Genomic DNA, 27,697 nt, shown 5'->3' on the forward strand with positions numbered 1-27,697 from the left:
CGGCACTCCTCTACACACCAAAGGCAACAGTGCCCCTAGAAATCATCTCTATGATTGAGTGTTTTGGTAGATATGCTCTCAGAAATGTACGAACCGAACACAACAGGTCAAGGATATAAATCAAATATTTGTGTGGAATGACAAGGTTCAGCATTCAAGCAAAAATTTAGATTAAAAAAACTGCACCTGGTGAACAGCAAATCTTTAAAAACTTCTGATTTGACTGGCAGTGATACTAACATAGGTGATTTTTTTTCTTTGAAACAGGGTCTCACTATGTAGCCTTGGCTGGCCTGGAACTTGCTATGAAAACTAGGCTACCTCTGCTACCTGAGTGTTGGGATTCAAGGCATGCACCACCACACCTAATACATAAGTGATATTTTGATATTGGAGAATAAGACAGGTCAACATTTGGAAGTAAGTCACTGACCAATATGTTTTAAGAAAACAGCACATGATGTGACAGAGCAGTGCTTGGAAATCAAATCTGTTCAGAGGCAAAGAGCAATACTTGGTTGCCAAGGGGTGTGTGCCCACTAATGGGATGTATGCCCATTAATGGGATGTGTGCCCACTAACAGGGTATGTGCCCACTAACTGGGTGTGTGCCCACTAACGGGGGTGTGTGCCCACTAACTGGGTGTGTGCCCACTAACGGGGGTGTGTGCCCACTAACTGGGTGTGTGCCCACTAACGAGAGTATGCCCAGTAATGGGGGGTGTGCCCACTGACAGGGGGTGTGTGCCCACTAATGGGGATGTGTACCCACTAACGGGGGTGTGTGCCCACTAATGGGAGGTGTCTATTAACAGAGGGTATGCCCACTAAGAGGGATGGGTGCTCACTAATGGGGGGGTATCCATTGACAGAGGATATGCCCACTAAGAGGGATGGGTGCTCACTAATGGGGGTGTGTGCCCACTAGCAGGGTGTGTGCCCACTAACGGAGCTTCAGATTCCACATCGTGAAGCTCACTTGTAAAGCTGGGGAGGGTGCCATGTGCCCGTGGTCCCAGCTACTCAGGAAGCTGAAGCAGGAGCATCACTGAAGACTGAAGTTTGATTCTGTCTTCAGCCACACGGCACACCTCTGTCACCGAGAGGACGCAGCAGCAGCAGTCAACACTTGCTTAGTTGAGGTGCAGTGTCCAGAACGCCACAGTATCTGGAAGGCTAGGAGGGCGTTTTCCCACTTTGTGGGTGTGTGTGCGTGTGTGTGGGTGTGTGTGTTTACACAGGTGGATGCTGACAGTAAGTGTTGTTCCCTGGTCACTCTCTGTCTTGAGGCAGGGTCCCCCACGAAATTGAAGCTCATCAGTTTGGCTAGGCTAGCTGGCCGTGAGCTGCAGGGATGGATCCACCTGTTTCTGCCCTCGGTGCCGGAGCTCCAGGCAGCCCATACACCTGGATTTTCAAATAGAGCTTAGATGGCACGGTTTCAAGGCAGGTGCTTTCCCACCTGAGACACCTCCGAGCCCTGTTGCATCCTTTCCCCCAATTCCATAATCTATCTGTGCAAGATGAGCTTTTCTTCATAGTTCTGCTGAAACATCTAACAAAATGCTGATATCAACATGAGAACCCAGGTGTCTTCTGGTGAGCTAGATGCTAAAGTGATTTTTAAAAACATGAACAATGCCGCCAGGTACAGCCTTTAATCCCAGCACCTGAGAGGCAAAGGCAGACAGATCTCTGTGAGTATGAAGCCAGCTTGGTCTACATAGAGCTCCAGACAGCCAGAGCTGCATAGAGAGACCCCCCCCCACTTTTAAATCAGTGGCACTCATGCCCCTAACTGAAAATGTGTGTGAGGTGATGGCTGACGGTCACCGAAGGGTAGGGCTGGGCATTGCTGCAGCTACAGACTGGGGGGGGGGGGGGGGGGGGCAGCACCGCTGGCACCGCTGCTGCTCACACTCACTTTCTTTTCCAGCTGGCGCCATTTCTCTCTCTCAATCCGCTGTGTTTCAAGCCTCTCCTGTTCTTCTTTTTCAAATTTCTGTCGAGCCTCCTCTGAAGAGACAAAAAGAAATCAAGAGTTAACTGCAGATATTCCACCACAGTGTTTTAGATTCTTTGGTTTCATTTTGTTTATCGAGACAAGGTTTCTCTGTAGCATTGAAGCCTATCCTGGCCTGGCCTGGCCTTGAGCTCACAGAAATCCACCTGTTTCCATCTCCCAAGTGCTGGGACTAACAAAGGCCAGCAGGATGACTCAGGTGGCAAAGGCACTTGCCACCAAGCCGTCTACCGGCCCGAGGTGGATTCCTAGATTCCCATATGAAAGGAAAGGACTCCCAAGAGTTGTCTTCTGGCTTCCACGCACATGGCAAAGTACCAGTGCCCTCAATAAATAAACAAATCTAAAAACATCAGTTAGAAAATAAAAGAATGTGCTTTACTACCTGCAAAAGATAAAGTATACATTAAAAGTCAATAGAGTATTTTAAAAATCTGAATATAAATCTACAGTCACCGAATTCTAATATCCCTGACTATCAGGAGCACCAGATTTTAAAAACTGCTTTCTAATATTTCAAACGTCCAATATTTTATCAACATTTAATTTTAATAAGTGGCAAATAGGCCAGGTGGTGGTGGCGCATGCCTTTAATCCCAGCACTCGGGAGGCAGAGCCAGGCAGATTTCTGTGAGTTCCAGGCCAGCCTGGTCTACAGAGTGAGATCCAGGACAGGCACCAAAACTACACAGAGAAACAAACAAAAAAATAAGGCAAATAGATATTGTTAAACATCAAAAAGTTGGGCTCAGGAGTTAAGAGCATGTACTGTTCTTGTCTAGGACCCAAGCTCAGTTCTCAGCACCCACATCATGCAGTTCACACTGCCTGAAACCAGCTGCAGGGGATCTAACACCTCTGGCCCCTGTGGCCCCTCTCATCTTTAATAAATTTCAGACTTCTTACCACACAATCAGCAGTAATGTCCCTGTTTTCATTAGTGAATTATAAACACTTCATGGCAGCCTTGACAAAATTAGCAAATTAAAATATGGGCTGATCAGCTGGATGTGAATTCTGATAAGCAATGATTTTTTTGTTGTTAATTTAAATACAGCCAAATATTGTGTGGGGTAAAAGGTCAAAAGATCAGCGGGTTGTCAGAGACTGGACTTTCCCAAGTCCTGAACTCTGTCTCACAGCATGGCTTCCGTGCACACTCAGATGTGACTGTGTGTGGTCTGAATGTGCACTGATGGGTCTTTCTGAGTACACGCTGTGTAGTAGAAATCCATTATAAAATGAAAGCCTGTTGAAAACGCTGAGTGGTTGTGTCGGTATCACCTCTGGCTAATGTCCTGGGCTAGGTGGTCCAGCGCGGCATCACTATCAACCTCTGGCTAATGCCCGGTACCCCAGGTGGTCCAGCGCGGCATCGCTATCAACCTCTGGCTACTGCCCCGTATCCCAGGTGATCCAGCGCGGCATCGCTATCAACCTCTAGCTAATGCCCCGTATCCCAGGTGGTCCGGCGCGCCTTCAGTACCTTCCTCCTTCAGGCGTCTCTCTTCCTCCTCCTGCAGCAGCCGAAGTCGCTCAGCTTTGGTGATCTTTTTCTTGCTGCCAGTCTTAACGAAGACCACAACATTAAAGAGACTGTCAGCACAAGTCATTTAACAACGTGTCCCTTCAAACAGTGATTACTAGCCACTGGAGTGACGGCCCACAGGCAAGCACATTACTGCTCTTCCCAGCACCCCTGCGAGGCAGTTCGCAACCGCCTGTAACTCCTCTCCAGGAGATTTAATGCCCTCTTCTGGCCTCTTCAGACACCAGTGCTGAACATAAAATCACACAGCCCCCGCCCCCACACATATATTTAAAAAGTAAATCTTAAAAAATAGCAATTATGAAAATAATTATTGATTTTATTAAACCAATTTTTCATGTATATTAACTCAATGGGTAAGACAGCCAATTAGTGCCCAGCATAGACTCTGGGCACTGCAGAAATTAGTCTGAAAATAAACAAGAAAAATAATCATATAATGATACAAAGAATGTGTGATTGAAGTAACTGTTAAGCTTCCAATGTGGAAGCAAGGAAAACACCCATGATGGAAGTCTGAAACTGCCCATCTATAAACACTGAAGATATTTCTACGACTAGCAGGCCTTTAGTTACTTTGCCAGTTGAGAGGGAGGAGAGATTCTTTTCGTCACACAGGTCAAGTAAAGGTCTACAAAGCAAGTGCTACTTAGCCTGTGTTCAAGGAATCTTTACATTCAGGGGAAGGTGACATCAGGGCCATGCAGCCACCAGGGAGGGAGCTGGAGACCAGCAAACTCAGCGGGCTCTGGGAAGACCCACAGAGGGGTCAGGGTTGAAGGAACAGAGGCTGGAGCTCCTGCTGAGGTATAGAGGAGCATGGCAGTGCGTCCTAGGAACTGCTACGCAAACACAGAAAGCATGCAGTATTTCCTGAACAAATGTTTACTTGTATAAATACTCAGTACATATTCACGGAAGCATTCCTTCTGAGCCATCAAGAGCCCATGTGTTTGTAGAGTCAATGAGCTTCCACACGTTTATTCAACAAACATTGATTCCATTTCCACTCTAGGGCAGGCACAGCACTAAATGTTATAAATACAAAAATAAATGTGATAAGGACTGGTGAATGCTCAGTGGTAGAGCATTTGCCTAGTGTACACAAGGCCTCAGAAGACATGGTCCTGGTCATAAATAGCTCACTGGCTGAAAGGAGGTAAAGACACTTGCTGCCAAGCCTGATGACTGATCTCAGTTCAATTTCTGGGCCCCACATGGTAGAAGGAGAGAGCAGACTCCTATAAGTTGTTCTCTGACTGACACGTGTGTCTTGGCATTTCTTCATGCACTCAAACATGCACATATACAACATGATCCAAGACTTATAACTGAGGTACATTCTAATGCATGTGTGGAGAACCCAGAGAGTAGACAGTCATTCCTTAATATTAGTTACAGGTCTCTATGAAGGCCAAAGTTCACATACTCAGGTCACATATAAAGAGACAGTGTTTACATGCAACCTATGTATATCTTCTCCTACACGCTACCACATCCAATCTAGGCAGCTGCTACATTTACTGTTCAGGAATAATTCCATGGAAAATCTGCATGTGTTCTCTATAGATGGGATTTCCCAAATATTTATTTCTTTATCACCAAACATTCCAAATTGTTTCTTCTAGCATTCCAAGACACACAGTACATGTTATTACCACATTTAATTTAAAAAATTATATGTGTATGAGTGTTTGTCTGCATGTATGTCTGTGTATCATGTGCATGCCTGGTGCTCACAGAGGCCAGAAGAGGGTGTCAGATCCCCTGGAACTAGAGTTACAGAGTTGAGAGCCACCATGTGGATGCTGGGAACCAAACTCAGGTCCTCTGCAACAGCATCAAGTGCTCATCTCTCTAACCCCCATTATCCACCCCCCCCTTTTGAGACAGGTCTCATTGTGCAGCTGATGCTAGATTATCAGAACTTGTGGTCCTCTGGCACTGGGATCACATGAGAGCACCACCACACCCAACCTTCTGGTCACATACTGAAGAAGAGTCTTAACCTGTTTAATTTAATGCGTGAGTACAGGACCTACAGACAAGGAGGGTTGGATGTAACTGAGTTTTCAAGGAAGAGAGGTAGGAAAATTTATGGAGAACGGACCACTGAGATATGCTTTAAAGCAGGTGCATTAAGCCTATGCTCCTGTTGTGGTCAGAGAGGTAAACAAAGAATTCTGACCATAGACGGAACTATGATGAGATCAAGATGCTTTTTGCATTCCTGAAAAAGGCAGCCACTGCTGAGCCCCACAAACTGCTGCTTACAGGACTTCAGGCCCAGGGTGATCAGTTTGGATATTTCATGACTAGGACAAATGCAACTGCTTTTTTTTATGCAGCTGCTTTTTTTTTTTATCATTTTATTATACTTTAGTTTGGGGGACAATATCTGGCCATATGTAGTTGTTGTTTTGTTTTGTTTTTGTCTTTGTGGCATAGGCTGTCCTCAAACTCACGACCTTCCTATTTCAAGCTCCACTGTGGCTGGGATTACAGGTGTGAGACCCTATGCCACACTTGAGAAGTGATTTAAAAAAAAAAAAAAGAAAAAAAATGTTTTTCAAGTAAACCTGAATCTACTGATAAGCTAAATCTGGCCTGTAACTAAGGATTAAAATTTCTGCATTAAAGTAGAAATCTATAAAGTAAAGAGGGGAAAGACATCCAAACGATGGGGTAGCATGTCCTTTAGCCAGGCTCAATACTCCAGACACATGGGGTAGCGTGTTCTTTAGCCAACTTCAATTTCTGCCCTGTACAAACGAACACAGAAAACGGCAAGCATGTGCTGCCCTGCGGCCCCTGTGTCACTCACAGTAGGTCTGTAACTACATTTTAGGGTCATCTGGAATAAGGAAAGGAGGGTCTAACCCATCATATCCTACAGTGGACATAAAAACTGAAGCCTCAAATCCAGGCACAGGTCAGAACTAAAGGCAATTTATAAAGTGTGTCTTCTTCAAACTAGAAATATCATCGAATGTGAGATACATCTGTAACTGTGAAGAATTATCCCAGATTTAAGTAACACTATTATCTAAAAGGTGAGCTTCTTAAATTCTATAAACTATAACTAGAAAATTATTTTAAAATTCCATAAGAAGTTCATTTATACAATATATTCATAAAACTATCTATTTTGGAAACATAATTTCTACATACCTTTTTTGGTTTGGGACCCTAAAAAGTTGGGAAACAAAAGCATTGACATATTTTAAAAAGAATTCGGATACTTTCAACAAAGCATGGCATAAAACATTAATTAGGAGAAGCTGGTGAAGGGCCCAAGGGGATGCCCTTTGTACCTTCTTTGCCACTTTTCTGTGACTCTTTAGTTCCTTTAAACTGAAAAGATGCTGTAAGAAGCAGCCAGAACAAACTGAAAGCTCCGGCAGGAAAACCCACAAGATGTCCCCCTGAAGCATCCTTCCGAAGGAGAGTCAACAATGCTTACATCAGCCCAAGAGCCTACAAAATGAGCGCCAGTCAAAGGAGGACCAGTTGAAAGGAGTCTCCAATCCCCACAAATTACCTACTACTTGTACTACGTCAAATTTGCAAATTCGGGGGCTGTCTCATAAAGGAACCTTTCTATTACATAAGATTAAAGGTGTTTATGGGGATGCAATCTGTTTTTTAAAGTTTGCCAAGCAATGATAAAATGAAGACTGTCCAGCCACATGTTTTAAAGTGATCTACCCAATTTGGAAAGCATAGTATTTCAATACTGATTAACAACTACAAGCATTTCTCGGCAATACTATTTGTAAATTCCTGAGCAGTCCTGTCTGTCCATCAGCTTTCTAGTAAAGAATTTGTAAGGGACCGTGTTGGTATAAGTTATACATTTTACATATCTGAAGAGCTATAGGAAATACTGGTTCAAGCCATAAGGGCATCATTGTAACAAGCAAGTGCTAAAGTCAGAATACATCAAATGACATCTTCCTGAAAGGCTCACACATTTCAGAAATTCACTCTGTAGATATTTACTGGTGATTTACCTGTAAGGCACTCTAAAGTCTAGCTAGAGCTACAGAGAGAAGAACAATGGTGGCTTTTCTTTCATGTCATTTTTTACAACTGGCTTTTATCCTGGCTATTCATTCCCTATCACACTGGATAACACACTTCCATCTTGAAACAAACACTATGTGGCAGACTGTATAAACATCCCTGCCCTACTCTCAAGTGGCCATTCTTAAAGAGGATGGGCACATTCTTAGCTCTCACTAGTATTTCTAACATGAAGCTGGTTTGGGAAAAGTCCCACCCTTGTTCTTCATGTAAACATAAGAGCCACCAAGGGATAAAACTGTTCTCAAAACTTAAGCATTGAGGGTGTCACTGCTTTTTGAAGGATAAGCTTTTTGAGAAATCCATACTCCTGGACTTACAGTGTATGTAGTCACTTCCCTTCCTGTTTTATAATTCCTTATATTGAGGGGTTGAATTATTTCTTTTCAAATTCACACACTAAAATCTTAGCTTCTTGTATGTCAGCATTTGACCTACTTAGAAAAAGGGTCAGTGATGATTTCACCAAATTAAGATGCCCTCATATTGGAACTGGGTGCACCTCTGGATCAATATGGCTGGTACCCATGTACAAAGAGAAATCTTGAATACAGACCCTCACAAAGAAAATAAACATCATGTGAAAAAAAAATGAGGTCACACTGCTACACCCCAAGGAACTATTCGAAGTACAGAGATCTGGATAAATTCCCTCAGGCCAACGCTCTGACCTCAGACGTTCAGTCTCCAGAATGGTGAAGTAAGCAGTTTCTATAATCCACTATGTTTATGGTGCTTTGTTCCCCGGAAACCCCATGAGACAGAAGATTTGAAGTCATGACTTTCTGGAATCTACATTTTAATCAAATCCCCCAAATGGCTTGGAAGTAAAGGCTGCATGGTTAGTCTTTGAGAAACAGTGCTAGGCAGATCTAGGAAAAAGAAACTCAAACCTACGTTTCCATGAAGCAAACAAGTGCATATTCTTGTAATTTGCCAGCAGTTTTAACTTAAGACCCACTGGGGTTTTGCCAGGGGAGATCTCCACTACCCATTTCTTCCCACCACTTACAGAAAATTAATATTTATATTTTAAAAGAGGTTGAAAAGTAGCACTCTTTCTTTCCCTGCCCTTGATAACTTATTTACTGCTCCAGATATACCAGCTGTTGCCATGGTAAAGCTGTGGCAGTTACTCTGCTTAATCTGCCTGCTGCAGGAGGGCTGTCATACTCTGTCTCTGACTTCCAGCCAGCAATCTTAAAGAATGTACACTGAATGTCCATTACAGAACTAGCAATTGCATTCTCCAAGTCCAACGAATGTGACAACAGACTGTCTCTTGGTGGAGAGTGGGAGAGTTGGAATACAAGAAAAACAAAACGGCAAGCTTTATTATATTGAATGAGTGTAGACTGACTACCTGGAACCAAAACAATTTAGGTTCCTTCGAAAGACCACACAAAGTAACTTCAAAGCCGACTAAGCCATCCACTGCTGGTCTGAAAACATTTCTGACAGGTTGCATCGCCTTGAACGTGCATCACCAGAAGTTACTAGGTAAGGACCAAGTTTCATGTATAGCTACAGGAGAGATGCGGATCCTGCCACCTCAGGTTTGCACAAGCTGGTTTGAGGCTGCGCCCGTCCGCCTGCTCCCCTCCTGTCAATCGGGGAGCCTGTCCACCTTCAGCAGCGCTGCAGCGAAATCCGCGCTGGCCCCTTCTCGTCTCCCTTATTTTCCCGGCTTACCATGAGAGAAGAAGGACCTTCGCGGAGGGAAAAGTCTGAACTCGACACTGTCAGAACGCTCACGGTTGTCAGGCCGACAGGCCACGCCCACTCACATATCCCAGCGCTCGGCGAAGGTCCGCCTGCGCAGTCGCACCTTTCGGTGTGAGTCTGGCTCTAGTCGTAGACTGGTTGCTCAAGCTTCATCCCACTTCCGACACAAGCCCAGCCCTCACCACGGCTATTACCTAAGGCCGCCCACTTCCGTCTGCCGCCCCGCCTCTACCAAAGAAAGCTATTTCAAGCCCCTCCTACTTCTGCCTGGCGCCCCGCCCCCATCCCCGCAGAGCCCTCAGCCCCGCTTACTTCCGGCAGGCGCCCCGCCCCTCCAAGGGCGATGCTGTCGGAGCGTTTACGACCCTGGTGCCGCAAAGCGCTGGAGTGCCGCTGTCCGAGCGACTTGTTTTCCGGATCCCGGGGCTGCAGGTGGTGAAGTATGCTTTAGGAGAGGGCGGCTGCTCGTGGGAGGGGAGCTCTTTGTTCTCACACTATATCCCAGGCTGACCTGGAACTCGCGGGCACCCTCCTGCCTCCTCCTGAAAGCTGGGGTAACAGCCGGCCCGGCTCTGTAAAGGGGTTTCTCCCTCGCTTCTGTGCACCGGGGCAAGCTATTCCCCGGGAATCTGGGGAAGAAGTGGCTCCAGCCTGCGACTGGGTGAAGCCGGGGCTCTGAGCGGGTCCCTAGGATGTCACTTGGCCGCTTAGGCAACTCCACACGAGTTGAAAGCGACTTGAATTAATTCCCGGGCAAACTATTCCAGTGAAGACGGCTAAGGTCCAGCAAGCCCTTATTGTCCCAAGGTCAAAGACTCAGTTGTACTGTTGTGGCAGTCTTCAGAATTTGAGCCCCTCCCCATATGAAGAAATGGCACCTTACACCAACAGGAAAGGAGAAGGAACCGAGTCAGTTCTTTGTCCCAGCCTCAGCTTAAGACCGGCCTAACCTAGTAAACACAAGATGACTAAATTCCAATTTAATGTTCTATCCCTTACACACTCACTGGCTAAATGTTCTATTCGGAAGTCGTACTGACAGCTAGTTTTTGTGAGTTAAAAGTTGTTGGTTGCATAACAGTTATGACCTTACTGCCCTCCGAACCTTGGTAACGAGATTAAAAACTCATCACCCACTGCATACAAGTTCAAATTTAGCTTACTATAGCTGTTGAGTATGGAAGTTAGCTTTTGTTTTGAATTATTCAATAAAGCTACCGCTATTGTTTCGTGATACCTCAGTCCTAACTAGAATAATTATCTTAAAATGGTGACTTAGGAGGGAAGGCCTTACTCAAAAACCACCATCAACCTCTCCCCTAAGGAAGAGGAAAATGAACAGTAGAGATGTGTTAGAACCCAGGCGGCAAGACCATTCATGTTTAGAAGCCCTTAGGCTGTAAGTGGGTTTCCTTGGGCTTCATTGTCCTCTAGTCCATGCCCAGGCTTTGTAAATGGTAGGAAGGCTGCTTTGCAGTCTCTACCTTCCCACAGTTGTACTTCTAAATGTATAATAGATCCATCTCCTTTCATGTCCCTGTGCCATCTACCAAGGAACATGCCTGCTCCCTCTCTGATTGCACAGCCTCTGGGAAAATCTGGTGGGATAGCTGTTCCAGTGCAGTTTGAAGAAATACTGGTTAAGCCCAGTCCACTAGACACACCCTAGAAACTAATAATACACTGCCTTTCCGTCTCCATTTCCTGTCACTTGAACCTCATGGGGCAGTATAACATCATTAGGCATCAAGTCCTTATCCTAGAAAATAATAGTGTCCTACTGAAACGATAATCCCTTCATTCCAAGTAATCTTAATTCCTTTGCCCAAAGTCTGTAGGGGAAAAGGGGGGAGGGGCTGCAACTCCTTGCCCACTACACATATCCAAGCTCTCAGCATAGTGGGTGACTTCTAGCCATGCACTCATCCAGCTTTGATAACTTCCAAGACTTCATGCAGATCTATGCAGTATTTGTTTCCTAGTTTAGAAATCAAAGGAAACGAGTTTTTTCTTGCAGCAAAAATAAACTCAAAATTCCCCCAAATCAACTGTATTATAAATTAACATTAAAAGAACCAGATTAACCTACCTTGACCACACTAGCTACACTTTTTTGCTAGGTGAATTTTTTATTATTAACACTTGTAGGGAAAACTACTGGAAAGGACAGCTAAGCCAGGGCTCAAGCTTTCACAAATTACAAATGTCAATTAAAGGAGGCTGTGTTTTTTTGCTGACATTAAATGGGCTATAATTTGCTGTCAAATTTTATCTATATAAATTTAATTTTAAACCACATAGTTTTAACAGTCACTCTTCAACAAGATAGACCAATGGCTATACTCCCACCCCCTGCAAAATTGTTAAAAACACTCCAGTTGTTAATATTATGGGCTAAACACACTGGTTTCAATGCCTTCCAGAATTCCACTAAATCTTCAGGAAAAAGCGGGGAGAGATGATGACAGCAGTAAGACTTTTGAAGCTGGAGAACACGGGTGACTATGACTTAGCACCCCAGAAAACTTAAGTGGACACCATAATTCTTAAAGGGGCACAGGTAGAATTAATTAGGATCTGTACAACTCAGCACTAAACCCAAATGAAACAATTCAGTACTATTTTTAGTATTTCTTTAAGACAGTGTCCCTATGAAACTTCAATCATAGCTCTCCTTAAACTTGGGATCTTCCCCTGCCTCAGCCTCCACCTAGCTCAGCACAACTATTATTGGTTGAATATGACGCTATAATTTCAAGAATCTCCCATCTTCTGCTAGTGTAAAATAACTGTAATTAATCTTAAAAAAAGAAACTACTTTGAATTTTTTTGTTTGTTTTCGTTTTCCTGAATAATTCAGTTCAAAGGTTGTTAGGTAGCACTAAGCAAAGTCGCACCAGAGAAGGGCTGGAAAGTGGGTCCCCTAAGAATTCAAAAGAAGGGAAGCAGGTCTCAGGGAAGAGTGGTTTGTGCACAAGAGGACACTGTCTGGGTGGAGAGGGTGGAGGCAAGACAGGGACACAGTGAGCCTTCCAGGAACAGGGAGTGGGAAGGGGAAGAGAATGTGCCAGATGGTGACAGTAGGGGGGAAATTTATGATCCAAAAAAGTAAATTTATTGAGGATAATGGGAACCAGCTTGTTCACTGTTGGACACAAGTTTTAGAATTATTGACAGGAAGCTAAAATTAAAATAAATCCTGTAATGTGGGAATTAAGTGCTACTGGATTATATAAAGATCAATATAAAAACCACACACATGCATATAGCACTTGGATCTACAGGTGCACACCTTTATTCAGTATTTAAGAGACCCAAGCAGTCCCCATTGTAGTGAGATTCTAGAACAGCATTTCTCAACCTGTGAGCCGCAACCCTTTTGGAGTCAAACGACCCTTTCACAGGGTTTGCCTAAAACCATCTGCATATCAGATATTTACATTATGATCCATAACAATAACAAAATTAGTTATGAAGTAGGGATGAAATAATTTTATGGTTGAGTGTCACCATAACATGAGGAACTGTATTAAAGGGTTGAAGCATTAGGAAGGTTGAGAACCACTGTTCTATGTAGCTAGAGTTTTCCTGCCTGGCCCACAGTCAGGACAAATCTCTGTCACCTGCCAGTCCCACAGCCGCTCAGACCCAACCAAGTAAACACACAGAGACTTATATTGGTTACAAACTGTATGGCCATGCCAGGCTTCTTGCTAACTGTTCTTATATCTTAAATTAGTCCATTTCTATAAATCTATACCTTGCCACATGGCTCGTGGCTTACCAGCATCTTCACATGCTGCTTGTCATGGTGGCGGCTGGTAGTGTCTGACTCAGCCTTCCAATTCCCAGAATTCTCCTCTCTCCTTGTCCTGCCTACACTTCCTGCCTGGCCACTGGCCAATCAGTGTTTTATTTATTAACCAATCAGAGCAACACATTTGACATACAGAACATCCCACAGCAGTTCTAGTACATCTTGCTTCCTAAAATACCCCATCCATGTGGTGGTTTATAAATCCATTTGCCACTACATGAACTAGGTTCCTGGGAAGAAATAATTTTACAGTGGAGAATACTGGCAAGCACTTTAATCAGCCATAACAGAACACAATGGAATTGTGCCTAGCTGATAAAGATGCATTGTAAGAGGTTAGAAATAGGAATATATTTAGGCTTGGTCTAATGAGGCCTTTCCCAAGCTCCTCTCCTTGGCAGCTTGAGCTACCTAAGCATAAGAAGCATGGTCAACACCATAGGGGCTGTCTGCTCCCTGTGGAATCATTTCCAAATGCTTCATTTAACCTCTGTTCATTATTGTGCCTTCTGGTTAAGTGCCAACCTCTTTGATCTCCCACCCAGTTCTTTTTAAGTTTTTAACTTTTCTTTGAAAACATCTTTCTAGATTTAGACTCTTAGTGTCTTCCACATAATGAAGTCTAGCCTTGAGAGTGGGGTAGACAGCTTTCCTTTTGGTAAGGAAACAGGCTTGGAAAAGTTAAGAGTGCCTAGATTATAAAAGCTCTCAGCACAAATCACCATTCTGGGGGTAAGAGGGGTCAGTGGGTAAAGCAATTGCACAAGCTAGATCTGTGTAAAGACTCCAATCTGTAATCCCAGCGTGCCTACGGAGATGGGAGGTAGACGCAGGAATCCCTGAACACAGGGCCAGCTGTTTGAAGCAGCAAATGAGAACATCTCAAATAAGGTCTATGGAAAGGACTGACATCTGCGGTCATGGCCTGGACATGCACACTGTGGCAAGTACACACTTGCACACAGCGATGGAAAACAAGCTTACCATTTCCCCAATGTGTAAGATCTGTGATTAAGATTATATAGCAGTTATTTGAAAAAAAAAAATCTTCCTTTTCTTTAGGTATGTTATGATTAAAAGTGGATTAATTCCATGTTAAGTGAAAATGGCCAATTCTTTACGAGGAGAAGTACTGGCTCTTTACAAAAATGTAAGTAACTATGCTGCCAACTTTACAAATATGTTATTATATGACATGGATTGCTTAGAAACACATCTTTCTTTTTAAAGCTGCTGTATCTTGGACGGGACTATCCAAAAGGAGCAGACTATTTTAAAAGGCGTTTGAAGAATGTTTTCCTTAAAAACAAGGATGTGAAGGACCCAGAGAAGATCAAAGAGCTTATTGCACGAGGAGAATTTGTAATGAAGGAACTAGAGGCCTTATACTTCCTTAGGAAATACAGAGCTATGAAGCAACGTTACTATTCAGATACCAACAACTAACCAATCAGTGCCAGCTGTTGGTGTGTACTATTATAAAATAATTCAATTTACAATGGCAAGATACATGTTTAAAAAAACCAGAGTTGCCCTACTGTACTAAAATGTGTTTCAACCTCACTGATACTGAGACCTTTATTCATAACCCTTTATGCTCAAATTTTATTGTTAATTATATAGTAACTTTATCATGTTTCATGAGAATACAATTTTGAAGAAAATACACTTAATTTTCTAACATGTAATAGCCAATTATTCTTAGTCTACTCCATTTACTGATGAGACTGTCATTAGCAAATAGTGTCTGACAGGTTTATTATCCTTTAGCTTGTGAGCATCCGATCTTTCCCCCCATTTAGTATACGAAGTGCATATTCAAGGCTCTCTACAAACACCTCCTCAAAATGATTTGAATGCAGTTATCAAAATAAAACATATGAAGGTGACTTTGACCTTGGCATGCTCAGCAGATGACTGGCATTATGTAGCCATTATTTCTATTATTCTTTGTGCTGCTAGCTCCCTTAAGCCCCAGATCACCTGTCCTGCTTAGACTAGCTTTCATGAGGAATGGTAATGTTCCTGTTTCCACCATCAAAGCAGGCATATTTTTGTCTGCCTGAAACAGAGGTAATGTGGAGTGGACCTAGCCGACAGGACCGCAAGTTTAACAAACACTTTTATGTAATATTCTTAGCAACTTTATAAATAAAAAACTTTACAACTTAAGGCTGCAAAAAGTGTCCGCTTAAGGATTCCCTATCAGCTACCTAGCAGATGTTCCAAATTCCCATCAAGAAACACCCACAGTCAGGCCGGGGGTATAGTTCAGCATGGAGTGCTTGCCTAACAAACACGAGGCTCTGGACTTGAGCCTCAACCACAGTTAAAAATAAGTAATCACACACTTCATAGTCACCATAACTATTTTTATTACATTACAATGATTAGGAGCAGTACGGTTCATGACAAAAATATTACAAATTTCAGATCACTTCACAGCACGTACTCCTATAAACATTTAAAAGTTAATTTTAATTAAAAGAGTGGTCATTTTTAAATTTAATGTTTGATATGACCAACATTCCCTAGGTCAGCACAACCAAAGGATGGAAAACAACTGGATCACACTGCATATGCCCCCACCACACACACACACACACACAAAAAAAAAAAAAAAAAAAAAAAAAAAAAAGGGGGGAAGGAAAAAGGGAAGGAAAGAAGGAAAAGGAAGCACAATGTACAAAATGTGCATGTTTCAGTTTACACTATACAAAAATAGTTCAAATACATTCCAGGTAAACATGTTACATCAGGAAATAGCACTAGTAAGAAATTGGCACTCAAATAAAAATGCAGAGGTGTTTTCAACATGAAGACATGAGACAGTGGAACTGGGGACCTGGAGACAAATCAGCATATAGCCCACTTAGCTGGTTGGGGGTGGGTGGGTCTGAAACTGGCATTTCTGCGGAGAACTTTATTTTTCCCAAATTCATCTAAAATGCCTACCACCATCCCAAACAGGCACTTCAAACTATTAAACTAAACCACAAATCTGAATCTAATTAATAGCTATTCTTTGAAAACTAATGTACTTCTTTAGAAATAATTTTCATGTTTTGACAAATTTTACAGCTACTGGGTGTATCTGTTCAATTTTTCAGTGCAGAATTCATGCTACCCAGTATCACACAGAAGTTATTAAGTATAAATTCACCTTTAAAGTAACTCTTGGGTCTTAAAAAATGACTATACAATCAATTATCAAGAAGTCATTACTTTTTAACAAATGGAGTTTAAATTTTTATTGCCTACAAAAACCCCTCCTAAATATATACTACTGTTTGGGGAAAAATAATGGAAAATCAGTGGAATACAAAATGAGATGAATTTGTGCAAACTGTAACTTTTGACATGCCTCACAGAACTTGTATGTATGTTAGATGAAATTGTGCAATGGTGGCAAAGGTCTTAATCTATAAAAGTTAGGATCTAAGTCGGGCGGTGGTGGCGCACGCCTTTAATCCCAGCACTCGGGAGGCAGAGCCAGGAGGATCTCTGTGAGTTCGAGGCCAGCCTGGTCTCCAAAGCGAGTTCCAGGAAAGGCGCAAAGCTACACAGAGAAACCCTGTCTCGAAAAACCAAAAAAAAAAAAAAAAAAAAGTTAGGATCTAAATTCTTATGCAGTGTGACTCAGTCAATAGAGCCTAGATTCCTGATTGAAAATATTGACTCAAGTTGTACTTGTCTGCTATATTCTCCCCACAAACATGTTCATGCCTATGACTGATTTAGCACTGGTTTTCAATTTCAAAAGGACTTAAGGCTATAGTAACTAGACAGCATTTATGTTTGTTTCTAGGACTTTTTTCCCCTTTAAAAAAAAATCTCTACAAAACCTTTTTGTTAACGAAGGCTAACAATTCAAAATTTACATAATGGTAATTACCATTACTTCAACACATTGCCCAGAAACATTAAGAATTCCACTGTCTTCAGTAAATATCTGACTATGCACTGCAGCTCCGAAAGCACACCTGCTCCTTGTATAGTATTACTGTGTTAAGACTTATATCCTGGCGGTGGTGGTGCACACCTTTAATCCTAGCACTCAGGATGCAGAGGCAGGCTAATCTCTGTCCAGCCTGGTCTACAAAGCAAGTTCCACGACAGGGCTACACAGAGAAGCCCTGTCTTGGATGCCAACCCCCTCCCAAAAAAAAGACTTAATAGTCAACATTTATAGTTTAGAACATTTCAGAAATCATACTGATTTTGTTTCCTTTATTGCAAATAAACTCAGGTTCCTGCTTATTTGTACCCAAATAAAGCTATTTTAGAAGTCAGTATTTAATTTTTGTAAGTTTTTTTTAATTATTTACTTAAGGAGATAACTAGATTAGGGAATTTCTATTTCTTTAGAAAAATGAAATAATTACATAAAGTAGCTCAATTAAAGAGTTGCATTGGAATCACAACAAACAATTCTCAATTGCTTAATTGAGAGAAAAATGTAAGAGACCAAACTCCTCTCTGTAAAACTAAAACCATGTATTCTATTATTTCTAGGTCATGAGCCATACACCTTACTAAAGTATTACAGCCTACACTACATACCACTGGCCAAGGATTGTGTCCCTTCTCTGGGGATACTACATCACATCCCCAGTACCTTGTGTGTGCCTAGCATAAGACAAGCACGAATAAATGCTGAGTAAATAAATTCTGACTTTAAAAATGAATTTTATGATTGAAACTTGAAAGTGTTTTCCCTGTTAGACTGTATTTATTAAAACAATGGACTCTATGAACCAGGATGATACCTAGATGAAGATTAAGCTCTCCTTCCACAGTGTTCTGTCTGTTCACACTAAATTTGAAAATTCCTACCTAGCCACGAGTGGACTGGGCTGCAGGCATGAAGTCCAAAGGATCAAGATTAAATTTCTGTAGTGGCCACCTGAAAGCCAGCTATTAGTTCAAATCCCACTATGGTTTCTGTTGGATTATTTTAAGCCCTGGGGAAGAAAGTCATAGGCAGCTTTGATGTACCTTCCCTTAGTGGGCAACTTTCATGTAGTTGTTCACTGCAGAAATAAAATTTTAAGTATTAAAAGGGGCATATGTTGGTGGGGAGTCCTGAAATTGGAGAATGGATCCTGAAATATAAACTTTACCTCTTGCACAATTTTGCATAATTTGGCAGTGAAGATGATAATTCATGTAAAAAAGTTACAGATTGTGCTGAGTTTGACAACTCGGTGTATCAGTGTGTAAACGGACTATAAATTACACATCTGTGAAGAGTCTTTGAGATGATTTAATATTAAGTAGACAGTGATATGCCTAAAATCAGACTTCCAAAAGACAGGCATCCAGTCCTCATAGTCCAGTGGATTTTAATATCACTTCAAATATTTAAAGGAATGCTTTAAGTGCATTGAAGGGATTGTTTTTTGCTGTTAACTTATCTATTCTTAAAGCATTAGATATTTCTAAATACACATCAAATTTGGGAAGTACTTAGCAATGTTTGTTCAGAGTTGAGAGACTAGTCAACCATGCATTTTCAAGCTTTCATACTTCATTGTTTTAAAGATTTACTCTCCTTGTAGCCTCCTACTCACAAATCTCAACCTTGAAGCTAACACTGAAATTGATTTTTAAATTTTATTATTATTATTATCATAAACAAAAGAAACATTCTTGATTTGTCAGCAAGACTGCTACATGAAGAGAATGAATTGTACTGAGCTGTCCAAACTCTCCTTGTCCCCCATTTTGACCAACACTGAATGCAGCAGCACTATAAACCCCAGTAACGCTCATCACAGGTCCACATAAAGCCCAGCCTTGCAACTTTGATCTCAACACCTGCTAAGCTGTAACTGTCTCAAATCATCTTCAACTTCTTAACCAAAATTAAAACTACTTTTAAGGACTAAAGCTCAAAAAAGACTTAAAATAGTTAGGCTAAGAAAGAACACTCTGACACAGGGCGATTATACTAATTCTTATGAGAACTTTTTATATGTGTTAAAATTGTTTGAATTACAAAAATTTAGTAGCATGTAAATATAGCCCAAATGGTTACTATTTCTTACTGGGTCTGCCTTACCAGGAAAAGCTACTAGGAATATTACAGTAATTTAGCTAACATAGAATGGACTTTTATTCAATATTTTCCATTGCTTTTTTTTTTCCATTTTTCCCCTTTTCTAGAAAAAATATACTATTTGGGAGAGTAACCATGACTAATAGCAGTGGAAAGCAAGAGAAAGCCTTTGTGAACAGTCTTAACTAACTACACTATGAAGGATGATAAACTCTCAGACATGCTAGAAGTGAATCAAAGGGAAGCCCATAAATCTGTGATCCCTCAGTCTTAGTAGAACCAACCATAAGGTTTCAGATGAAGCTGTAATTACTAATTAATTCATTCAGTGACTAGATGAAACACAGAGCAGGGATGGTTCAAAAGCTTCATTACTCCAGTTCACACCAACGCTCACAGCTGGTAAGAGAATTAGCAAGGAATCAACTGCATGCACCAAAACCCTAAGACAGAGTCTCAGGTCTTCAGTCTCTTCCACAGGCATTGCTAGTTTAAGTCCAAAACCCAGGGAATACTGGCACTTAGAGAAAAGAGGTTTCCACTGTCATTTTAAAATAAGCATTTAAGATAAAAGCTAACAGTTTGCACGAACAGAAAAAAAAAATTAGGTAATGCTAAAACAAATGCTAATAATTTAGTGTAATGTACAAAAATTACCACTTTTACTTAAGTATGCCTTAAGAAAAAAGTACAAATTGTATTTACATAATTATACACTTTGTCTTTGACTTCTTTTTCTTCTTTTTACCATCTTTGCTCATCTTTTCTTTATGTTTTCGAATTTCTCGGACTAATGTATAGAAGGCATCATCAACACCCTGAAATATATAAAAAGGAATTAAAATATTAATGCACATGATGGTCTGAGGTGCCCCAATGACAGACTTTCATTGTTGATGGAAACATTAATACTAACAAAGAGTAAGTCCAGTTTATGTTGATGTTCTGACAGCTGAATGGGCCAGAATGTTAGGATCAAGTATCTCTTCATAGATACTCTGACATCTTTAAAAATTTAAATTATTATTTAAAAATTTTATGATATTTAAAACAACTTATTATATATGAGTGTTTTGTCTGCAGGTATGTCTGTACATTGTGTGAGTACAGTGCTCAACAGAGGCCAGAAAAAGGCATCAGATCCCCAGGGACAGGAGTTACTGACAGTTGTTAGCTGCCGGGTGGGTGCTGGGTGGCTAAGTCCTCCGGAAGAACAGCCAGTGCTCTAACCACTTAACCATCTTTCCAGTCCTAGTATTCTACAGAAATAGAAACTCCTAACTTTCACAACACGCAATAGTAAGTGGCACAGGACATTACATACACTTAACAAATGACTTATTTTTTCCCAAAAGGACTTGATTTTCTACTAATTTTTTCCGATTAGCCAACTAGTCATTCAATTCCCAATGCTTGCAGCTCTGTATGGTAGGTGTGCCTTTGTATATACAACTTAATTGTCCCAAGTTTCTGGACTTTAAACAGGAAGCCATGGGACTCTAAGAACTTGAAAGATGCAATGCCCCAACCTCTGGCAATGAGCAAAGTTGTCTGAGAGGTGGTATACTTGACCACAATGAAAAAGATTCTCTGACTGTTTAAGTTACTGTTCAGCCATTCAAAACTTGTCATATAAACGCTCATCTTCAAAGAACATTCAATGTTAGTCATTAAGGCATACATCTATGTGTCATTAAAGCAAAACATGTAAATCAGTTATGACTAAAACTGATTAAGTCAGATTAATTTCCAACCTCCTAGACCTTGGCATGAAAAGTACATTCTTAGAAGTAGGAGAACTGACTTTAGACCTTCAATATGCAAGTTCACATTGGAGTCAGTCCTTGCCTTATCTGTGTTAAAAGCAAAAGTGAAGCTGAAGAAAAAAGTGGCCATGCTTTATTTCATCTGTTCATCCTACTGGAACTACAGAAAGAAATTTTAACCTAACAATGCTTCCAAACCTAGACAATAGAGGGAGTCTGGAGAACAAGTACCCACCACATTTAAGCCACTTGAATACTTTCAAGTTCCAGTTAACTCATATCGACAACTAATCTCTAATTCAGGAAAGCATGACCAGCACAGTTAAAAGGCAGAGTGGCACTGTAGCTTGCTCACATTTCACAGACAGAAATAGGGTAAGTCAGTATCATCTATTTGAATACAAGTGAATATATATATATATATATATATATATACTGCCCAAAACCCCAATCTGCACTCACTGGTGCTTTTCACCTGCTGAAAACCATTACTGATACAACACAAGCAATACAGTCAGGCTTAATTAGACTGTGAGATCCATTCAGACAGATACTTCCTTCCATGCTATCCTTAACACACAGTGAGAAACCCTTCCAATGACATAATAAACAAAAGTACCTATAACTCACTGGCAGTTCATGACTTAGGGTCATAGACCCTTGGGATTGGATGGAATCTTTTTGTCTGCATATGTATGCGTGTGAGAGGGAGATGTGGGTGTGTGTGTGTGTGGGGGGGTGTACCTGTGTATTCAAGTGGAGGTCAGAGAAGCACACTGGGATCCTTTCCATCACTTTCCATCTTCTTCCCATGAAGCAAAGTGTCTCAATGAGCCTGGAGCTAGGCTGGTGACCAGCAAACTCCACTGAGTACTTTTGGCCCCTGCCCCAACGCTGGAATTACAGGTGTTATTTGACCAGCTTTTTGTGAGTTCTAGGGATCTGAACTCAGGTGCTCATGCTAGTGCAACAAGCATGCCTATTCACTGAACCATCTCCCAGCCAGAGATGGAATCTTGTCTAACTCCCTTTTAACCTTCATCAATTCCCTTTGATCACACATGATGCTACCTACTCTATTTCAACGGTTTAAAAACTTACATTCATTTATGTTTGTGTTTGTGTGCATGGCATGGCACTCATGGAGGTCAGAGGACAACTGCAGGTTCTCTTCTCCCACTAAGTGGCTCTGAAGGATCAAACTCAGGCCCTCAGGCTTGACAGCCATCTTATTAACCCTCAAAGTATTTTCATAATGGAGAAAAACGAATACTACTAAAACAATGATGCAGAAAAATAAAAATCCTGAGAGGGACAGCTGTAAGAAACTCTTTAAGGTGGAATAAAGCATTGAATGCAAGCACTGAAGAGACAAGGAAGACAGAATTTAACAGCATTTACCCTCTTCTCAGGTTCTGACAGACTGTTGGCCTCTAGCTGCATTAATTCTAACTAGGTGACTTCAAGGTTAGAAATGTCATAGCTAATGTACACAGGGCAGTGGACTCCTTGTTCTTGTGGGAACTAATTCTCATAAAGTCACAGCTCATATTCTGGTAATTTTTTTTCACTTACTCCTTTTCTAAGACTATGAACAACTAATTTGTATATATTTATCATTATTAAATAAAATTTTTAAATATTTATCTAACTATAATTTTAAATATCATAAAACATACTCTTTCTTTATATAGAAAGTGCTATGCGCACTAAAATCACAATGATTCAATTCATAGGATCAACTATTAACATTCAGGCCAGTCAGTGCTACAAACTGCATCTTTTAGACACTTAGAGCAGTGTGTGGTTCTGCCTTTGTTTTGAATATAATGTTAAGTGTACCACATACTCTAAATATTGTTCTGTTTTAAAATAATCTAAGAGTGAGGCTGTAGAAAGGGGGAATAAACTTAAAATCACCACTTAAATCAAAGATTAACTTTTAAAGTTGCATTTTTAATTTTCAAAACTGAAGTATGGTTTTATACAATGGTACAAATTCTAAGAGTTCATAATCCCTTTAGAAATCCATGCAAGTACTGCTTTGTTCCTGAATTTACATCTCTTAGTAGTCTTAAACACTAATTTTGTTTTTTTCATGTTCTCAAGGGACATATATATGGCAACAGCCTCCACAAACGTCAACTCACTGAGTGAAGAATATGCTGAGCTGGACAAAGTATAATCTGGGTTAGTTCAGACAGGAAAGTCAAAGGGTCCATCCAGTCTTTACTAGGAAGTACTTATGTGCCAAGAATTTCAACATACAATGGGGACACAAAGATTAAAATATATGGTCCCGCTCTAGAATTCTATTGTCTAATAAAAGAATAAAACATAAGCTATTTCAATGCAACATAGAAAGACATATAGTTAAAAATAGTATACTGGAAATATACAATGCCCATTTTAAGGGTTGAAGAGATTCTTAAGAGATTGGGGAATCACATGTGAGCTGGTTCATCAAACTAGGGATAAGAATACCGGTGATCCAAACAAGGGGGAGGACTGAAGGGTAGGCAGGGATAACATGATGTCTATGTACGAACAAAACTGTCAAGATGACATTTTTTCAGATATAAAGTTCCAAAAGGCTGAGAGGAGGGAGAGTGCTGAGGACCATATAAGGTATGTGTAGAGATCCTGAAGCTGTGATCACTGTATAAAGAAGTGATTAGATTCACAAGTAAGAGACTGCCATTCCTCTCAAGCAACCTGAACAGTGAATGACAGCAGCTACAAGTAAACAGTACAAGAGAAATCAGAAGGCCTGAACTAAGGAAGAATGTGACAGAGCAATATCATAGGAATCTAGCACTGCTTCTAAATGGGTGCAGGAGCACGCAAAAGCATTCAGATCTCACTGGGTAGGAAGTGCTGTTGGCTCCTCGCCACAAAGCACAGGCAGAGAAACAGTTAACTTGTTAGGCCCTTTCCCACCTCTGGGCCATATTATTATTATTACACATTTTTTACTCAAAAGTTGCTGGTTATCCTAAAACTTAAATCTGATTTCCCTTCAAAATAAATCAACAGTTCCCAAATGCTTAGCTTACTTAAAACTAATGAAGTCATTAGAGCTTATTACAAATGCAGATTAGTCTATTGTAGCCATCAACAGGTGTCAATTATAATTAATAATCACTTGTAAAATAAATGTACTCATAGAAACAAATGACAAGTTTCTTATCTTTTAACACTTCAAAGCAGAACACCATATCCAGTCACTCTGACTGCTTTGTTACCTTTGAAAGACATCTGCTTTGTACCAAAATGAATATGCTGAACTTACCAGATTACATTATAATGCATTTTTTAATTTTCACACAGCCAGGAGTCTTTTCTTCTTTGCTGATTTTTTTCAATCTGTACTGTCGGATCTCTCTCACCAATGTATAAAAAGCATCCTCCACTCTCTGCATTGTAAAACACAACTTCTTTAAAGTCTGTTTCATTTGGAAGAGTAATTTACTGGGATAGCCATGTGTAAGAAATTTGAATTATGAGCTTTACAGTTGAGATTTTTTTTTAAGCAGACATCAGATTGAATAAAATTGAGGATGCAGCTTTAAAACATGAGCTAAAACCTGGTTTGTTCTCAAAAGTATTTAATTTTTTATTGGAATTGAGAGTTTAACATTTTTAATTAGGAATCAGAGGAGATTGTAAAAAGCCTAACTTTATGTCTCTGTTTCTCGATACAATAACTGAAGTTTGAGGAACTGCCTTGGACAAAGGAAGACAAGTGATACATACACCACTGATGTCACCTTCCACCCAGCTGGGGAGCAGAGAGAGAGGCAGACTAGGGACATGAAGCCTTGCTAAAACCAAACCCAAAATCCATGTCCCAACCAAGGTGAGTCCAGACACTGGAACCTCCAGTTTCATCTTCAATTAGATACTTTCTAATCAATTTCTAAGTCCCTACGTCCATCTGAGACTGGTACACAGGGGATGGGTAATTACAGTATTTAAATAAGTTAAATAGGAGCCATTTACCAAAATAAGAAATTCCACAAACTATTTGAAATAAATAAGATAGGAGCAAACCATTTGTATCCTTATACAAGTCTCAAACAGCCTGCAGAAAACTGCCCAGACACCACTGTCTAAAGGGTGTTCTTTTTCATTATTGGAGAATGTGCTGTACTTTATGTTCATGAGTGTTTTGACTGCATCTGTGTTTGTGCACCTTGTGCATACCTGGTGCCTTCAAGGTCAGAATGAATCAGATAGCCTAGAACTGGGTAACAATGGCCATGAACCACTGTATGGAACTGAACCCAGAACCTCTGCAGAACAGTAAGTGCTCTTAACTGCTGAGCCATCTCTCCAGCCCCTCTAATGGGGTTTTCTGATTTAAGGCTGTGGTATAAATCTCCTTGCTATAGCAAGGAGAATCATAAATAGCCTTTAGGGAGAGAAAGGTTTTCAACTTTCTCAAAACAGAAAATTAGGCAATAGCCTAAAAGGCACAAAGTACTTATAACTGTAATGCTAATTTCATCAGAAAAATACACCACTAAAGTAGAAGTTTATCTAAGAGAAATGTCCAGAAACTTCAAATACATGTAGTACAAATTCAACCTTAGATGTAATATTTATGTCCATTCTTCTTTAAATAAAAAAAAAAAAGATAAATACTTAGGAAAGCTGGCATATTTTACTACATATTTAATTTTAAACTTTTTTATTTCATTTTAATAATGAATAGATTACATAGGGGACTGGTATATTCTTTATTTTTCTACAATTGGTAAAAATCAAAGTTTCCATTGAACCAAATGTGATGAATGTACCTAGCACCTAAGAAGCTAATATACCAAAAACAATTTATAATTTTAAATTCAATCAGGCACTCAGTATTGAGGGCAGTAAGTCAACAACTAAGGATTGATTTTTGCATGTGTAACTCATTTGCTGCCTTCAACAGTTAAGAAAAAGATACTTCAATTATTTAGGGCACATGAAGTTTTACAAATCTCAAGAATGTATTAAGAACCACTTCAGTGAAGGTCAGTAATTTACCTTTAAAATTCATAAAATTGAATTTCAGTAAACAAGCAGGCATTTAAATAATGATTTCATATTAAAATATATACTTCTGGCTAATACCATGTGCCATCCAGTGAAAAATACTCATTTAAAATGATCTAATAATAAAAATCATTATAGTTCTAGAAAAATCTTTTTTAAAAAATATTTTAATGTGTGTAGAGGTGTCTTTGGAGGCCAGAGCTGGAGTTACAGGTGGTTGCTAGCCACCCAAGTGGGAGGCAGGAACCAAAGTCATGTCCTCTCAAAGAGCAGCAAGCACTCTTTTTTTTTTTCCCCCTGAGACAGGGTTTTTCTGTGTTACAGTCTGGCCTGCCTGTCCTGGAACACACTCTGCAGACCAGGCTGGCCTCTGAGATCCGCTTGCCTCTGCCTCCTGAGTGCTGGGATTTAAGGTGTGTGTCACCACTGCCCGCTGTAGAGCATGCTTAATATGTGAGCCATCTCTCCCGCTCTCCAATCCAATCTTATTTTAATGGAATCAATTTAATCAACTAACTACTTATCCTACAGAGGAAGAAACATTTTCAACTTTTAAAAATCACTAAATGTGGCATTTAAAATTACATCCCCACTTGTATCTGCGTGTACTAGTTTTCAGTAGTTTTATCATTCATTCTCAAGGCAAAAGTTTTACTATTCATTCTTCAAAAAGATATCAAAAATGTTCATATTATATAAAATAAGTTATTTAAGATAAATGACTTGCAAAGCATTTAAAATGTAAAGCAAGACTAGTCAATGTATATTTTCATAAATAATTATTCTCTTTTAACTTGAAAGCCAATGAAAGAAATTCTCCATATATTTATATATTTATTTATACAGAGAAAGAGACAAACCAGGCAAAAGCTCATATTTTCTTAAAATCTTAAAGAATGTAAATCTTTATTCCTTCTTTAAAAAAAAACTTACAATGTCAATGTAGAGGTCAATGTGCTATGAAGGGAGAAAAAAGAGGATATTTGTCCTCTAATTTAACAGAAGCAAAATTTGAGTTTAACAGTTTAATGTGTCTGCTTTTTTAGTGTGAGCATCCCCATCACCAATACAAGAATATATGATTTTTGTTTCCAGCAATGCAGAGAGAGAATTGGAAGCCAGTAATTAAAGAGACAACTACCCATCACCAGGAATTCAGTATTAGGATCTCAGTGGCCAAGATAATTAATAACACCAAGAAATAGTTACTACAGAAAAACTTTCCATTTCTTAGTTTTATGAATATAAAATTTAAATTTAAAAAGTTATTTACCACATTTTCCATACTTAGTTATTCCTTGAAAATAAGCTTCAAAGTTATACTGACATCAAGAACTTGAAAACAATGTTATTTACCCTCGTCCTACCACCAGCACTCTCTCTTACTTCTAAATACTACATATGGTACATGACTATAATGTAGACTACTGATTTTAATATTCTGAACTTGGAAGTAACATTTAAAAATAAGGTAATTACAACTGCTTGTTAAACCCTTAAGGTGCATAGTGGTTTGTCCTTGAGGGTATAACTTATTGCCACATTTGCTCACTTTAAAGGAAAATGAAAATATCTATGTATAAGCAAGAGTACCCAAGTTTAAGTATGTAATTCTTTTTTAAACAGAGTT

The 27,697-nt window shown here is 40.1% G+C and overlaps 3 protein-coding genes across 9 annotated transcripts in view; 1 reads left to right on the forward strand and 2 right to left on the reverse strand.

Annotated features, from left to right (window-relative positions):
* Nucleotides 1-9,570, reverse strand: part of Dnai7 (dynein axonemal intermediate chain 7) — a 48,904-nt gene extending 39,334 nt beyond the window's left edge. For 2 of the 4 annotated variants that reach the window (XM_052721377.1, XM_052721375.1), the window contains exons 1-4: nt 9,351-9,567; nt 6,744-6,761; nt 3,510-3,591; nt 1,925-2,016 (exon numbers count right to left, since the gene is read on the reverse strand). In XM_052721377.1, the coding sequence (XP_052577337.1) occupies nt 1,925-2,016; nt 3,510-3,591; nt 6,744-6,761; nt 9,351-9,353 (195 nt within the window). In that variant the 5' untranslated portion in view covers nt 9,354-9,567. Of the gene's footprint in view, nt 1-1,924; nt 2,017-3,509; nt 3,592-6,743; nt 6,762-9,350 lie in introns of all 4 variants that reach the window. The other 2 variants (XM_052721379.1, XM_052721376.1) reach the window with 2 other exon arrangements.
* A 118-nt stretch (nt 9,571-9,688) lies between these two features.
* Nucleotides 9,689-15,372, forward strand: Etfrf1 (electron transfer flavoprotein regulatory factor 1). Of its 2 annotated transcripts, none has more exons than XM_052721390.1 (3): nt 9,689-9,815; nt 14,263-14,350; nt 14,431-15,372. In XM_052721390.1, the coding sequence occupies exons 2-3, from the start codon at nt 14,306-14,308 to the stop codon at nt 14,644-14,646; spliced, it is 261 nt and encodes an 86-aa protein (XP_052577350.1). In that variant the 5' UTR covers nt 9,689-9,815; nt 14,263-14,305; the 3' UTR covers nt 14,647-15,372. The 2 variants fall into 2 exon arrangements, with proteins under 2 accessions (XP_052577350.1, XP_052577349.1); XM_052721389.1 differs by having other exon boundaries at nt 9,697-9,823.
* A 183-nt stretch (nt 15,373-15,555) lies between these two features.
* The window catches only part of Kras (KRAS proto-oncogene, GTPase), a 35,032-nt gene continuing 22,890 nt past the window's right edge, over nt 15,556-27,697 (reverse strand). Inside the window, exons 5-7 of one of the 3 annotated variants that reach the window (XM_052721387.1) lie at nt 24,328-24,443; nt 22,429; nt 15,556-20,079 (exon numbers count right to left, since the gene is read on the reverse strand). In XM_052721387.1, the coding sequence (XP_052577347.1) occupies nt 19,963-20,079; nt 22,429; nt 24,328-24,443 (234 nt within the window). In that variant the 3' untranslated portion in view covers nt 15,556-19,962. Of the gene's footprint in view, nt 20,080-22,428; nt 22,430-24,319; nt 24,444-27,697 lie in introns of all 3 variants that reach the window. The other 2 variants (XM_052721385.1, XM_052721386.1) reach the window with 2 other exon arrangements.

Source organism: Peromyscus californicus, unplaced genomic scaffold (assembly GCF_007827085.1).
Source record: "Peromyscus californicus insignis strain IS unplaced genomic scaffold, ASM782708v3 Scaffold_6__1_contigs__length_162567912, whole genome shotgun sequence".
NCBI lineage: Eukaryota > Metazoa > Chordata > Mammalia > Rodentia > Cricetidae > Peromyscus > Peromyscus californicus.